The sequence below is a fragment of the Antedon mediterranea genome, chromosome 3, assembly GCF_964355755.1.
Source record: "Antedon mediterranea chromosome 3, ecAntMedi1.1, whole genome shotgun sequence".
NCBI lineage: Eukaryota > Metazoa > Echinodermata > Crinoidea > Comatulida > Antedonidae > Antedon > Antedon mediterranea.
In genome coordinates, this window is record NC_092672.1 from 10,761,498 (window position 1) to 10,779,553 (window position 18,056).

Here is an 18,056-nt window from a genome sequence, read left to right on the forward strand (position 1 = left end):
TTCAAGTCTGTTAGAATTTCAGTTGGTAAATTGTATAGAATTGAGATTTTGATCACGGATGTTATCTGTAATCAAACTTAAATTAAGAGGTAGTATGACAATCAATTTAAAGATAATATCAAGACAATAACAATTTTAGCAATAAATCATATTCTATTCTAGTGGTATATTTAATGAAGAACTTTTCTAAATGGATTTCAATTATATAGAGAGACAGGTAAAAGTTAAGGCAAACTCGTCATACCATGAAGCCAGACGAGTTGTCTCGACTTGTAGGTGCTGTTTGAGTTGCAGCATGATGAGACGAGTCGTCTTGAGATAGCATCAGGCATAGTTTTTAGGTCGTCGGGAGAACTTAAACATGTTTATTTTTTCCCCGACAAGACGACTTGACGTACGACGCTGTCTGAGTTGGCCTTTACTGTACTTTATTTAGTCAGTATGTCAGTATAGAAAACAGTCCATATCCATACATTCATTTCGTCATTCCCAGACGTATTTTTTTTTCATTTTGGCGCTAATTAAATAGGCAAGTTTAAATATATTGCCTCATATTATTTTGATATTTGAGAACATTTTTCAATGCATGAATAGCCTTAAATCCCAAAGGTAATCTCAAATAAAGACTGTATACTGACATAATTAGTTTATACACATAAATAAGTAATCTATCTCCAGATATTATACTTTATGACTTAAGTAGTTCAACAGTTTCAATGATTTTAATTATTATTTTTAATTAAGTGAGCATACTGTATGTATAACTATAATACCATTATTGTTTATTCAGTTTTTTTCATTTTTTTATCAATAATACTCAATAACGTTTTATTCACGTAGTTTGTACAATCTCTATGTATAATTATTAAAACATGATTTAATTAATTAAAATTGTTACATTTTATTTTGTGTTATTGTAAAAAAAATGTAAATGTATAGCTTCATGATACAGATACTGTATAACAAATACAGTATAGCATTCTTCTTGCATTCTCTTTCAAATATGTTGTCCCTCTATATTGTAGGGCACCACTACTGTAAAACCTTTTTGCTGTTCCATTTCTATTCAGCTTTTACAATGTTTACTTATATTTATTTTTCACGAGGGCATGAAATGGAATAAAATAAATATCAATAATTATGTATATACTTAATTTATTATAATTGTAAAAATGAAACATAATACATACTGTATTGAAAAAAAGCATAGAAATGAACAAAAACAACAATTTTGGTTGCAAAGAAATGAAATTACGTATTTTTACAATGTTACAATTTGTATCTGTATATGTACAGTGATAGTACTGAAAAAATGGAAAAGAGATGAGTAACTCTCAAAAGACAAAAAAATATCAATAATTCACTGCATATCACTATACATTTACTGTGAGGTCTATAATAAAAAACCTATTGTTGTTTACATTATTTATCAATGTTAAAAATAGGTTTGAACTAGTGAAAGTACTGTAGTATTAAAAAAAGGTTTTAATTAAAATGTAATCACTTTAATAGAAGGAGACTACGTAGATTGATCGGAGCTCACAACAATCGATAAATGGAGAATTTAAAACCCACGGTTCACTGACCCTGACGCCACACTGCATGAATCGCATGATAATCAATCAGGTTTGATTATAGTGTAAGTGAACTATGAAAACTAATAATAATGTATTCATTTATATAACGCCAATTACAAATACATTTAAATGATGCTTTCACTTTATTAACACGGTTATTTTGATCAAACACGTATGGAAACATACTTTATTAATATTATGTTGCCGTCAGTAATCAGCACAGTTTGTGCTTTGACCTGGGTGGAGAGAGGCAAATGCAAATAAAATGTCTTTCCTAAGGATAAAAGCAATACGACGAGCATTGTGCTCAAAAGCCTAATCACGAGATCAGAACTAAATAATGAACAATGGGTGAATTGTTTAATATCTAGATAGAGTCTCAGTATTTTGATTTCTTAAATTGTTCTGTACTGTGCGGTTTAGTAAAACACACAGACCTGTAAAACCATGGTCAGTTAATTTTTCAAAGAAATGTAAATATATGTTTAAATTGTTGATGGCCACAATAAACAAAAGGTTTACTGGCCCGGTGGCCCATTTAAAAGACTCATGGATAGTCCCTGATTGGTGTTTAAAAAATGGTTTATTAATGCATAGAGTGCTTTATTCCATGATGAATGTCATAAATTTACACCTAAAATAAATATAAAATATTTTTTTCTGAACTATGATATTTAAAATGTATTACCTATATTGCATATCCATGGTGTTCTAGTAAAGTTCCTCTTCACAGCATCTGGTGAAGGAAGCCTACACCATCATTAACTGATCATGCTTTCTTTGCTGCAAAATAAAAATAAATAAATAAAATACACAAGTGCCGAATTCATGAATTATCTCTCTAAAATGACAATATTACAGTCTGTATGGATTGATACATTATCAATGTTACTGTTTTAGATGCGATACCACACATGTGGCCTGAGATTATAATGCATAAAACCATTGATTTTAATGCCCAGATGGTTATTTTATGTACAATAAAAAAGAAAATGCAAAAATGTATAGTATTTTTTTCTGTATAGTTTTGTTGTTTGGAATAGGGAATTTTTGACAGATTTGAATGGGATTCCTCGTACAAGAAATTAAAATTGGACTATAAATAAATAAGAAAGCTACAGTAATTATGATAAATAAAACATGTGCTGTATACTAAGAAATGCCACATTAAGGGGAAAAAAGGATAAACACTATAAATGAAAAATGCTCATAATGACCATTCAAACCAGCATACATTTATTTTATCTTAATCCAGTTGTTCGATTAGTTTCTTCAACAATACACACTAATCGAATCATGTAGATAAATAACCAAATGGTTTTAAATAAAGAAAAAAAACTAGAGAAACCGGAACGAAGATGTATCCCTTGGGTGCCGTAACAACACGGAACTGTCATTCGCTCTCAACTAACAACCCGTTATAAAAAGCTTTGAAAGATATGTGTTAACATTTTTATATTTATTGTCGGTAAACTTAAGGAATTGCTTGATGAAGCACCATGCTAAACGGTAGGCCGATTTCAACAGTGTCTTTTGCGGCTCATCGTAAAACAAGTGCTAAAATGAGATCCAATCGTTACGATGGAGTTTATTTGGCTAGAAATTATAACTAATCAATTAGATTGCATTATTTGACATCAGTGATAGTTTGTTGCGTATCATTGTTACTTGACCAGGTGAAAGGTGTGAATTAAGTTATGGATATTAATCAATACACCTAATCAATTATTATAATTAGATGTTGTTATTTGTTTAATTAGCTATATCAAATTAAGCTACTGGTATTGGATAAACCTTTCATAGGCTTGCAAGCATTAGAATAATATTGTGTTGTTGTTTTGTGCTTCAAAGCAGATGCAATTTTATCTTAACAAGACATTTGACTTAAAAATGTAAGTGTAAGAAACAAACAGTAAGCAACAGAATCTTCCAAAGTATATCACAATTAAAATAAAATCAGGTTGATACCTTAAAAAGTAACCAACAAAAATTAACCATGATTTCTGGTAAGATTCCATTATTATCTTAACTTATAAGCAACCATTTACTATATCATGTCTGGAAGTTTTGCAATCCCACCTTGGGTCACGACAGGATCCCTTGCGGTACCCCGATGGTTTTATTTAAAACTTATCAGAATACAAATAGAAAATCTTCCCAGAAAAAACAAAATTTTGGAAAATAAGATGTCTTAATGTGCCAGCAGTGTGTGTGAGAGTTGACTGGTACATTAAAAAGAACAAAATAAAATTACTGTAACGACAATATATTCATGAGAATTCATAGAAACTTTCAATTAAACATTACAATTTGTGATTTATTGATCAATAATTCTTTTTTAGTGTTATCGGTACTTTGCTTAAGTTGTTTAGTTCAGGAACTCCCACTCATGGTAAAAATGAGATACAAAATATTGCAAGCAGTCAGCAACAAACAACGATATCATGATTTACCAGCACTACAGTACAAAATATAATTGCATTGGAAATATCATGAATGCACAAACATTTCGTTTAAAGTAATATCAGATATTTGTTATACTCTGGTCAAGTCGTGTGATTTTAGTTTATGATTCCGTCTCGTAAAGAATAAAAAGTTTGATCTAGTTTCATAAATAATGAATTCAAATTGCCTTTGCCTTTATTCAAAACCTCTGTTCATTTTATTATAACATTACTAAATATTCTATTTAAACATATCCAAGTGCATCTTTGTCATTTGATTGGTTGATTCCCTATCTTCATGCCTTGGACCAATGGCTTTACGTCCCATCCGAAGGATGAGGCAATGAGAGTAAAGCATCTTGTCTAGGGATACAGTTAGTATGGTACAGAAAGGTTCGAATCCATCACATGCTAGTCCGATATATCATTACACCATTACTGGTTTTAGCTGATTTGCATACGCAAAGTAAAAATGCATCCTCATCGCTACATTCAACACTGATGACAAGCATTCTCTTACATTTTGTTTCAAATTATTAAAATTTATTAAAAGAATAATCTAATATTTGTTTGAATTTAAATAAAAATAATAAAAATACTTTTTACGTACACATATCTTCAAGTGCTGGTTTAGCTAAAAAAGACAAACAATAATATTTCATTGAATTGGCATCAATGAATCATCTAAGAAAAAAATGCATTTATTAATCAAGATAATAATAAAAATTTGACAAATTTTAAAATTAGTCAGAGAAATTCATGAATAGGGTTGTCATGGATATTAGTAATATCATAATAATTCTAAATAGAATTGGTTGAAATTTTAGCACAACAGATCTCAATCAAGATTATGTTTATCGATCAATACATAAAGAATTTACAATTATGCAGAAAAACATTTCTGATAAAATTGTTATATTTAAGTTGATATTTACCTATAACTTGAGAAAAATATTTCTAATTTTAAACAGGAATTATACAGTTCATAAAAAAATGAAGTTATGCTTTTACTTGCAACTGTAAAATTATGGTAATGGTGTTTGGGTGTTTCTTAATTGGTTGGTTTGAAAGGGGTATTACAGCAAGGCACGTTTTTTTTTTTTTATTTTGATTCTTCAGCTTTCTCTTCAGTTCTAAAATATGGAAAGAACAACTTTAAAATTTGATTAATCTATTTATAGCAATAACGTAGTAGAATTTATAATTAAACATAAACAACATTTAAGATGTCATAAACACATTACTACAATGTTGAAGGTCACTAAATCTATATTTATGGATTAAAAAAAAAACACCCAACAAAATAAAGTAACAAAAAACCCAATAACAATAAAAACGTAGGTAATAATAGCTTGTTTCTGGATTTAACGGCCGCGACAATACGCTCTCAATGATGTAATCTTCAGAGAGAAAATTGTTAATAAGTAACAATGACAACGAATAATATTGCGTGACGACTCAACGTCTACCAGATCTTTAATGTCATGCCACTTTACGAGTTGATTTATACTTTGTGCTGTTTCATTCATTAGTGAGAACACTTTTTTTTGGTTTGGCTCTGAATGAAATTGTTATAGTAAATTCTATCATGGTCTTAAAGTTAGAAAATCAAAGATGTCTTGATACTAAACACACACATGAAATGTATCCTTGCCATTTGATTGGTCAATTTTTGTATCACATGGTATTACTTCTATTGCACTGAAACAATTTTTTGCAATGCAAGGCTGGAGACTGATGGATTCTCTTGAACCACTCAATTCGTGTAGGCCATCAAAATGAGTATTTTGTTGCACCACCATAAGAAGTTTCTGTGTAGCAAAAAGTTTCTTTATCCAATAACAATATTGTGGTAAGCGTTAATGTCAGTCTACACTCCCAAGATTTTTCCAAGATAAGAAAATGATAGTGATTATACGAGTGAATCTGTTTCATTGAAGCATATTTTTATAGAAAATTTTAAACCAATTTAGCTTGATTAATTTTTATTTTGCATTATTGCTTTTGAAAAACTCATTACAATCTACTTTTTGTACTAAAACACCAAAGCCACCTAACAGTTTTAGTTAAAAAGTCTGAAATCAATTTCTAGAATTACTGTAAGATTGCTTGCTTGCCAGTTTTTGTCCACTCAGGCAAACAGACGCATATTGGAATGCCATCAACGTACAGACATTTGTGTTTACTCTAGAAAATAATTCTGGAATTTTTTCTTTATATTAAAATTTCAAAAACTGTAGGTTGCATTGAAGATTTATACTTCACTTAAGGAAATACCAATTTCTAAAAAGCTTACAAAATTGTATTTAAACTAGATGGTACGCTCGCTTTGCTCGCGTACCATCTAGGTCGTGCCCACATATGGTTATCGAATACATAGTAATTTCAGCGTAAAAAAACTGGCGATTTCAAAATGTAGGCCTACGTACCGCATGACTATAAAACATTTATTTATGTATTTATGTAGTCAACCAAAATTAGCACCGTGCGAATTACTTCCAAAAGAGAAACTTCTCACAAAATGAGTCCAAATGTTTAAACAAACCCAATTTGTATTTTGTATCTAACATTATTGAGGGTTGGGTTTTTTTTTTAATAGGCCTATAAATAACATAACACTAAATAGAGTAAAACATTTCCGATTTAATAACTGTTAAAATTGTCACTGTCATAGTCGATTGAAATAGTAAAGTACATGTAACGATACACCACCACGACGTTTATATTTTTTTTGTAATTATTAATTAATACAAACGTTGTGAAGCAACTGTCAGTAATAAAGTATTATATTATTATGTGTTTATAATCTAAAAGTAGGGGCTACCCACACTCACAGTAATAAAGTTTATTAGTATATTTGTTTATATTATAATAAACAGTAGGCCTACCAACGCACACAATAAGAAATTTGCGATTCAAATGGCTATCAAAAGTGGTTAATACCTATTTACAGTATTGTATAGCTTTACAATACTATTTATGTTTATTCTCAAAGGGCCCATAAATTGACCTACTTGTGTTAAATCATGGAGGTATGCAAGCATGGTTAAACCAAATAATTTGGAATGTTCCATTCATCGCAAATCAATACATTTGTATAAACGTATATTAAATCTATCAAAATAGTATTTTTTAAAGAAAATCGGCCTGTCTTCAACATTATGATACTCTACTCGAGCTGTTCAACCGGTTTTCAGCTATTAAAAGCAATTATCGTAGGAGGAGATAGGAAAATGCGAAGTATCCTCGTATTATTGTGTACAGGTATTTTTCATGAGGACATCCATTAGACAGTGTATACCACGATCGGAAAACACCCCTATTTGGGGCAAATGGTTGAACCTAAATTCGTTTTAATCGTCAATAACTAATTATCTAACTAAATTTAATTAGTAAACAGGGTTACATCAGGTGGTTAAAATCAGTACCGAGATTATAACCAACTTTATATACCATCGAGTACACATTCTAGAAATAACACGCGATTTACCGAATTTTGCCCTTACGTAAATTTATATATAGATGATATGAAAGTGTACTTTAATATTGGAAACAATTACATAAACGTTTTTAAAGTTTCAATATGAAAGTTCTGTGTACAAAAAATTAAAAAAACAAATTTTACCTGGTTAGATTCTATTGATTCAGGACAAAGTCAATTTTAGACAATTTGGATTTTTTACAGAAACGTAAAAAAAAACAGTTTACGTACATACTGACCAAAAACTATCTGGATAGGAAACATAATCGAAGAACTCAAAAAATACAATACATCATTCGAAAAATTAATGACAAGCCTTTTGGATCACAGAAGTGAAACAGTCATGAAAATGATTAGCGTATGTGACGTCTACCTAAAGACGAATAGCGCAACAGATGATGATGATGGCAATAAGGTAATAATGGTTGTCTTCACTTTTCGCAAACAAAAGAAAGAATTAATGACTAAAAGTAACAAGAAAAATGATGAGGAGGATCGGAACCATTTTTACCGCTTCTATTCACAGCACTTTAAAGCCCACAAATGAAAAAATCACCCGAACAGAACTCAAAATATAGCTTTAGTGAAAATTGTGCCCAACTATATTCTATCCTGTACTGTAAGTTTGATTAAAATACATATATCCGTACAGGTACAATAACTTTCCAACCAACATGTCAAAATTGTATTCTGAATAATCTTACAAAACAAGACATTAACATTTATTGATGCGAGAGGTTTGATTATTATATAATTGCTAATAAAATAATGTCATTAAATCTATTCCAATTTTATCACTAATTACATAATTTGAAACTAGAATGTTACTTATATTTTCATGTCTTATAGTACACTGTAATGTAAGTATGACATGATCGGAAACAGTCCGTCCATTTTTAAACATGTGTTGAGAAAAAAAACATGCATCGTAAATTAAGTAAATCGTAATACTCTGTGGTAACATGGACGAAGGATTATGTGAACGGAATAAAATACATTGAGTATGATGGATGACAATGTCGGGGTTGCTGCTCTTATGCAACAAAACGCTATTTAGATGTAAAGCAACAATGCAGAAAATATTTGCTACAGTCTGCCTGATGCAGACAAATAGAGCACAACCAGAACATACATTACAGTATTTTGTAGGATAAAATAATATAAACTGTACAGAGAAAAACATGTTCAAATGTACATTTGGTGGTTGAGTGTCTTGTACACAATTTATCCTTTCTAATATTGTAAATTTGAGAACGTAATTATATCCTGTTCCCACCAGTTACCTATCATTATGTATTGATCAGATTGTAATGAACAATATTATTTGAAATTTTATAATATTGAAGTCATTAAAATTGTAAAGAATTATAACATTATCACCTTTAAGTATAGGACAACCTACAGTATGTACAAGACAGTTTTGTACCTACGGTGGCCCACAACTGTCACGCACACTATAACACAGAATCACACAATTAAAGAAGGAATTACACAATAAAAGAAGGAATCACACAATTAAAGAAGAAATCGCACAATTAAAGAAGAAATCGCATGCTGAATGCTGAAAGAGCCGAACGTAATGGTAAATGGGCCGAATAGAAATGCGGCTAATGCTAAAAGAGCAGAACGTAATGGTAAAAGAGCCGAATAGAATTAAGTTTGCTGCCGGAGGCAGCTATGGCGTTCCATACGGACTACTGTACTTTAATTGTGCGAGGTACTTTCGAATTTGTTGCGGACTTCTTTAATTGTGCGAGGTACTTTCAAATTTGTTGCGGACTTCTTTAATTGTGCGAGGTACTTTCAAATTTGTTGCGGACTTCTTTAATTGTGCGAGGTACAGTACTTTCAAATTTGTTGCGGACTTCTTTAATTGTGCGAGGAGCTTTCGAATTTGTTGCGGACTTCTTTAATTGTGCGAGGAGCTTTCGAATTTGTTGCGGACTTCTTTAATTGTGCTTAGCTCAAGTTCTTTAATTGCGCGTTTCTTCTATTTTTGTGCATTTCGTTTTATATTTTCATGCTTTCTTTTGTTTATATGCGATTTCTTCTTTAATTGTGCGATTTCTTCTTTAATTGTGTAATTCCTTCTTTAATTGTGTGATTCTGTGTTATAGTGTGCGTGACAGTTGTGGGCCACCGTATGTACCTTATTTCCAGCAGTATTTGACACTCACTATGGTACTAAGACAATACTAAATTTTGGTCATTCCTACCACTAAAAACACTACGATATGACAGGACTCCCAGCACTGAGATGACTTGTATTCATTGATTGCACATAAAGAAAAGGTATTAAACATTAAATTAAGATATTTTAGCCTATGAATGTCAATAGTACTTTTTTATGTCGTGCTCCAACAGTAACTTGATGTATAATTCTATTTTAGGATTTTTGGACACTGTAGAAATCTACATTTTACGAAAATGTCTTTGATGTTGGAAATAAAAGAACATGCCAAAGCTTCTAATATTACTGTACGCTCAATAACATGCTTTTTTGTATGACATAAAACATAGATATCATGTTCGAATTACCGGTGAATATATATATACAAAATAAGCCTGCAGGTAGTGATACAGTATGCATGAATTAATTAATTTCTTGTTGGCAGTTAGTGGTGTGCATTGCACGATTGAGCACTGTACATATTTATATATGTTATTTTGTTGACACAGGCATTTCAACATCTAGGCTCATAAAGTACTGTATACTGTAATGTGTCAAATTGCAGTGTGTTTTAAACATTTTTTTTCACACAGTTATGCAAGAAAATGCAATTATAAAGTGTTGGAAAAAAAGTGAGGTGGTTTACATTTTTACCAGTACTGCATTTCAAAATGCAAAAATAATTACTATTTTGAAAATTCTTTACAGTAAGGCTGTTATGTGATTTTTACAAAACTTTGGTGAACCTGTATTAGTAAGAAATGAAGAATAATTTAAAAATCTTTGAAATTAAAAAATATTGAAATATGACTAAATAATAGAAATGCCACACAATCACATGGCATCACATGGCATCACATGGCATCGCATGGCATCACATGGCATCACATGGCATCACATGGCATCACATGGCATCACATGGATAAACACATTTGAGTTAAGTTAAGCTTTAATAATCACTGTCCAATAGGTGGTATTGTCCCTGATACAGGTAATATTTATTTGAATAAATGCCCAGCAGTATTTATTGTTCAGGAGGGTTTTTATGGGGGCAGGGAGGCATTTATTAATAATTGTATCAAAATGCTTGGTAAGTGATAGATCAATCAATGAATTCTACTACATAGAAATGTGTACTGTATGCATAATAATAGCGGGGTGTTTATTGGAGGAAATGAAATGAATACCTTGGGCGTTTATTTCAAATGATGTTCTATGAGTACGAGGGAGGGTGGTTATTTAAAGCGGGAAGTTTATTCGAATAAATATGGTAGTGTATCTTTTAATAACTGTAATGGAAAACAGAAATCTGAAAATTTTGTTTATTGAGTAAATGTAATTAACAATCTGCTGAGGTTTGTTTATTATGTCAAATATAAATATCATAATTTTTTAATAACATCATTATGATTGCTATCCCTATGTAGTGATTATTATTATTTGTTCTGCTATTTTAGATTGTAATGTACATTCAATGCAATTTACAATAAATAGCTGTGTACTGTAAGTTCAAAGAAATTGTATATTAAGTTAGTTACAGTTAACAAGATTATACAATTACAGGAGACAATACTTCAATTAGATTTGAACTCATCACTAGGATGATCATTCCAGCAAATACAACAATTTATAGTGCTACAGTATTTTGTTTACACTAAGTCCAGGGAATAATTTCGCCAAAAAGCTATACAAAACAACCTTTTTGCTACAGATTTTTAAAATTGTGTAGCAAAAGGTACAATACAAAACTATGTTTCTTGACTCAAAAATCAGTTTGATTAGCAATAAACAAAATTTAAAAATTAAATTTTCCCCTGATGTCATACAGTATTTTAGCATAGGACTGGTAACAGGTATGGTCTTATCAAAAGCATTCTGTCAAACATTGTGTAAATCCTTTAGTCTAGTGTGCAGTCTCAACAAGCACAGCCTCATCAAGCATGGTTTCATCAGCCATACAATATTCTTAAATACGGGTAGGGCCTTCTGCCCAAAAATCCTTTGCTATTTATAATAATAATATCAAATAATAAATATTATACCCTTTGAGAAAAAGAGTTTAAAAATTGCAGAAAACTCATACTTAAACTATTAACCCATAAGAACTATTAGTATATTATGCATGACTAGTCATCAATAAACTAATGGATTGGAATACATTTACCTTTTGACTATTTCAGGACTAATATATGGAGAACAATTTATTTAATACTATGTACGGTATGATTTCTTAAAATAGTATGGCAATAATACATTATCGCATTAAATTATAATGAATAATAAAGTTGTGCATGTCATTATGTAGACAGGTTTGAAGGATAATCAGTAAGCATGGATATATGTAGCATGTAATGCTATTTTGTACAGTACTGTACAGTGTAACAAGCATGGAAATGTGGCATGTAATGCTATTTTGTACAGTACTGTACAGTGTAACAAGCATGGAAATGTGGCATGTAATGCTATTTTGTACAGTACTGTACAGTGTAACAAGCATAAATGTGGCATGTAATGCTATTTTGTACAGTTATTGTACAGTGTAACAAGCATGTATTTGTGGCATGTAATGCTATTTTGTACTGTACAGTATAACAAGCATGTATTTGTGGCATGTAATGCTATTTGGTACAGTACTGTACAGTATAACAAGCATGTATTTGTGGCATGTAATGCTATTTGGTACAGTACTGTACAGTGTAACAAGCATGTATTTGTGGCATGTAATGCTATTTTGTACTGTACAGTATAACAAGCATGTATTTGTGGCATGTAATGCTATTTGGTACAGTACTGTACAGTATAACAAGCATGTACTTGTGGCATGTAATGCTATTTTGTACAGTTATTGTACAGTATAACAAGCATGTACTTGTGGCATGTAATGCTATTTGGTACAGTACTGTACAGTATAACAAGCATGTACTTGTGGCATGTAATGCTATTTGGTACAGTACTGTACAGTGTAACAAGCATGTACTGTAATTGTGGTATGTAATGCTATTTTGTACTGTAAAGTGTAACAAACATGCACATTGTGGCATGTAATGCTCTTCTGTACAGTACAGTATTAAGCATAGTAAGCAAGTAATGCTACTCTCTATAGTAGTGTAGCAAGAGTGCAATTGTGTCATGTAATGCATTTATGTACAGTACAGTGTAGCAAAAATCCACTTATGTACAGGACAGTGTAGCAAGCATAGACATGTGGCATGTAATGCTCTTCTGTACTGTACAGTATTAAACATAGACATGTGGCATGTAATGCTACTCTCTATAGTACAGTGTAGCAAGCATGCACTTGTGTGACATGTAATGCATTTATGTACAGTAGTGTAGCAAACATGCACTTGTGGCATGTAATGCTACTTTATACTGTACAATACAGTGTAGCAAGCATACACCATTTGTTAATTACGCATTCACCTTTTAAAAATATAATAATCAAAATCAATACAATTTGTACTCATATCATACCCTTTCCACACCTGCACATCTACACACTTATGGCATTTAATGCTACTTTATACTGTACAGTGTAGCAAGCATACACCATTTGTTAATTAGGTATCCACCTTTTACAAATATAATAATCAAAATACAATCTGTACTCATATTATACCCTTTGATGTAATATTTCAACCCAACACCTCCTTCACATAAATTACTAACACTTTTTACATAGAAAATACATTGCTTAACATGTACAGTAAAAATGTTTTTAAAAACACAGCAGGGAATGCATTAGTAGGCCTACTGTACTATTGGCTTTATTCAAAAAATAAGTCTGTTATTTGCTATTCTAAATATTTTAATACATATAAAATTAATTTTTTAATTATGCGAACACAACAATTTAATAGTATACTATAATAAATTACAGTATACAGTTTTTTGGGAAAGGTGCACTTTTATTAAACATTTATTTAATCAACATGAACTAATCAATGTGTAAAACACTTTAATATTATCGCAAAGCAATTTTTAATGAGCATTCATTTTTTCCTTCTTATTAAATAATCCTTCAATTTGAATAGTATTCCACTTACCTGTAGAAGTTATTATCCAGTGCGATTAAGCCTACACGCGGAGATAAATATCTCTGCGTGTATTTATGTGAACGTGAGGAGCCGAACGCAGGTAGACAAGAAATTCTGTGATGTGCCAGCTTCGTCAATCTCAATCCATGTCCTCTTTGCTGCGAAGAGTACATACAACACATTGATTACTTAACTGGTTACGCTTCAACGAATCTAGTCAATAAACTGCCCATAATGAATATTAATATCTTAGACTCCGATATCCAGAAACCACTCACTATGCTATGCTTGATTGGGTGGAGTAAATAAATAAAATTTCCATGGGAATATGGTGTGTGGAGTTGATGCGCATAATTTGTGCGAATGGGCTTTGCTGAAGCATAAGCTCTTCATTATGATTACACAGGTTGACTTGGCTGTGGCTATTTTATACAAGCTAAAAATAATACAATTATTCAGATGTTTTATAGACAAATGGATACGTAATCGTGTGGCATGTTTTGAACTAAAACTTTAATATTACTGTATTGTAATTAATAATTATTAATCAATATATTTTTACTAAAAAAAATATATCATTTTTAATGTAACAAATTATGATAAAGAAACTCTTCATTAAAAAAAAAATGTAATTACAAGTCTCCAAACAATTCAACACACTTGTAATCAGAATATAATACTACAGTATATTTATATAATTTTAAATGGTAGCTCCAGGTTTAAAACATCTATTGTTTATTTATTTATTTATTTATTACCATCTTTACTGAGGGTAGTCTATCCAGTTGCTAATGGAACTGATCATTTAGGGCCCTCGATAAAACATACATACAGTAAAACACATAAAATATTCAATATTCAAATGACATAAAATAGGCCTAACAATTTACAATGGTTATATTGTGAAATATAAACATTGATAAAATAACCCAGTTATTTTTTAAGTCAGTAAAACCATGGAGAAATCAGTTCCTAACTGATTTCTCCATGGTATAACATAATAACACGCAAGATAGTGTTCACCACTGATATTGTATCTATAGCAGAACACTCACTTTTTTTGGCAAAATAATACAAAGACTTCAAAAATAAAGGTACAGTAACTATAACTATACTGTATAGTTATTGCCAATTAGTCCAACTCTCCATACATATTGTATTAAAACTAAAAGAAAAATGACACAAAGGAAACAATTTTCAAAAATACTATACAGCAGAATTGTATAAAAAATTAAGTTTCCATAAGCAAAATATTCCAAACCCGAAACATAGACAAAGAAATACCGGGATTCAATTCAATTCAATTCAATAGACATTTATTTACAAAATCTGAATACATACAGTAGGAAAACAAGAAACAAGATTGTACAGAATTATAAAAGTATATCAGAAAATGAAGGCAAAAGCCCTGAAAGATGTTTGTAACATCTTGTGTTGGGCGAGCCTTAACACAAATAAAAAAGAAAAGAAATGCATTGAAGAAAATCATAATAAATTTCATAATCTAAAATATGAATAACAGAAAAAAAATAAAAAATCTTTTGGTACTGCAGATCGAGACATGACCGATTAATAAATATTTAATAAGTAGAAAAGGTGTATTTTTTTAATTTTGAGAGAAGTATCTTAGGGAAGCAGATTTTGAAATGGAGGGTGGTAGGTTGTTCCATAGGGTGGGTCCAGAGTATCGAATGTTATGTTGGAAAGAATTTGTTCTATGGGAGGGTATAGATAATTTATTTTTAGTACGTGTGTGATGGGAATGATAGAAGGATTTGGAAGTAAATAGATAACAAAGATGGTGAGGAAGGATGTTGTTTAAGGCAGAGTAGACAAAAATGGTTTGTTGAATTAAATTGATATCATTAAGTTTGATGAGATTAAGATTTAAAAATAAATGAGAGGAATGGGAAAGCGGAGGCGCGCCAGATATAATTCTGATAGCCTTCTTTTGGAGGGTATGCAATTTATTAAGGTTTGTGGGGTATGTGTTGCACCAAACAATATTACAATAACCCAAATAGGGAAGAATCATAGAGCAATACAGGATGCGTAGGATATTAGGGGGTAAATATGAAGACAAACGAAAAATAATACCAAGGCTTTTGGAAATTTTGTTTTCAGTTACACTAATATGTGTTTTCCACGTCAGGCCAGAGTCAAGATGGACTCTTAAGAATTTTGCTGATTGAACAGAGGGGATGTTTATATTTTCAATGGTAATATTGTATAGAGATGGGTCAACATTTTTTAACTTCTGGGGAGTCCCAAACAGGATGAAGTTACATTTTGTATGGTTTATAGAAAGTTTATTAGCAGCAAAGTATTGGGACAACATCTCTAGGTGGGAGTTGGTAGTATTAAACAGAGTTTGGATTTCAGGGTGAGAATAGGTGACAGTTGTGTCGTCAGCGTATAGGTAAAAATCAACTAACGGGGAAGAAAGATAGATATCGTGGGATGGTGACCGGCAGAAGATAGTTTATTACGTTAGCCTTTTATTACAAATTTATTTTCACTCTTTCAAACAACAAACGTCACTATATATATGTAATTAAAGAATAAGTTAATTTATTTCATTTTGTTTATTATTGTTTACCACTGTTACATTTTAACATTTTTAAATGCAGAATAAATTTGCAGTATTTATATGCCCGGTAAACCAAAATTAACCAACTAAAGACAGAGCTTGGCGAACTTGGTGGCCCCCTAGCACCCCATGGTTGCTCGGTTTGCTTACAAAGTACTCCAATATTATGAAATTGGTCCCAATTATATAACTCTGCACCCACCGAAAAAAAATACTGCATACGGCCCTGGTAGTACAACGAGGCTAGTGATAAAATTAATAATTTTAACTTACCGCGTAATGCTAAAATAAGGATCTTAAGTGTTTCCTTCTTTGCATACCTAAGTCTTGCTTATTCTATGCTATAAGTAGTAAAAAAAAGGATTTGTTAATGTCTAGTATTATCACTCTAATATCTTAATCTCAGTTATCTCACAATGCATGTAAAAATCACTTTCCATTAGAGAACTGGTGTCAACACACAACTGTAAAACATAGGCCCTAACCTTTTTAAAAAAATTGTAAAAACATAAATCTGGAAATCAAACCAACAACCATACAATCCCTGACCACATACAGTTAAATGCCAACAAACCAAACGAGTCTTAAAGCCACTTTCCCTAATCTGATCTAATTTAAGGTCACAAACTACATTTTATGTCAATTTAAATACTATATTTTTTTGTCTTTAAATGGTCAAAATGTGAAATATAAGTTGATTCTAATAATTAAAAAGAATGGCCAGAGGACTGAAAAAAGGCAGTTTTTCTTCACTACCTATTAAAAAAGGAAACACTAGAGAATGTGCAAACAATTGTACAGTCTCACATGCAAGCAAGATCATGCTCCATATCATCGCAGCAAGATTAAGAAATAAACATGAAAATGAACTACCACCCGAACAATCTGGTTTTAGAAAAGGAAGAAATCAGATTGGAACTTTGAAGAACTTGATGGAGAAGAAAATAGAGTTCCAACAGCCTGTATTTCTATGTTTCATTGATTACAGTACTGTGTACAACCATGGAGTAATCTTTACTCCATGTACAACATCCAAAATTATGGAAGATCATAGAGGAAATGGGTTTTTTCTACACATATGATTACCCTGGTCAGTCAGATCAGTGACCTGAGAGTGACAATAGTGTTTACAATAGGGAAAGGAGTTCACCAAGGATGTATCCTCTAACCATATCTATTCAATATTTATACAGAATACAGCATGCGGAATGCGCCCACCAATTTTAGATGCTTATGACATACTCTCCTTGCAAGATCCAGGATCTGATAGAAATAGTGAAGAACTTCAGTGAAGAATATGGTGTGACTGTTCCTCAATGTTAAAAAAAAACAAAAGTGATGGTGTGTACGCGAAAAGAAATGACCAACAAGTTCAAGCCGACGGTGAGGATATAGAGGTTGTCGATCACTTCAACTTCCTAGGCTCAATGGTTTTGTGGGGAGAGGCTCTGTAAATGTGTTGAAACAAAACGACGTCTTGCTTTAGACAAGATCATCAGCCTTAATACAAATATCTGAAAGGAACGAGGAATTTCTAGGAATACAAAAATTACAAAAAATTATGATTTCCCTGGTAGGAAGCTTGTTTGTTGGGATTAGGCCAACTTCGGCCACAGACAATTTCGGCCACAGACAATAATACTACCATATCTATGGAACGCCCATAGTGCCATTGATAGGGGAACAATGAGACACGACATTGTAATACAGGATTATCGATTTCATTGTGTTTTACTTTTGTTTTTTGTTTTTACACA

The 18,056-nt window shown here is 31.4% G+C and overlaps 1 protein-coding gene across 2 annotated transcripts in view; it reads right to left on the reverse strand.

Moving 5' to 3' along the window:
* The window catches only part of LOC140043561 (voltage-gated potassium channel subunit beta-2-like), a 43,954-nt gene extending 30,116 nt beyond the window's left edge, over window positions 1-13,838 (reverse strand). The window contains exons 1-2 of one of the 2 annotated variants that reach the window (XM_072088084.1): window positions 13,719-13,838; window positions 2,266-2,360 (exon numbers count right to left, since the gene is read on the reverse strand). In XM_072088084.1, coding sequence (XP_071944185.1) covers window positions 2,266-2,282 — 17 coding nt within the window. In that variant the 5' untranslated portion in view covers window positions 2,283-2,360; window positions 13,719-13,838. Of the gene's footprint in view, window positions 1-2,265; window positions 2,361-13,718 lie in introns of those variants that run through there. The other variant, XM_072088085.1, reaches the window with a different exon arrangement.
* Window positions 13,839-18,056: the final 4,218 nt, after the last annotated feature.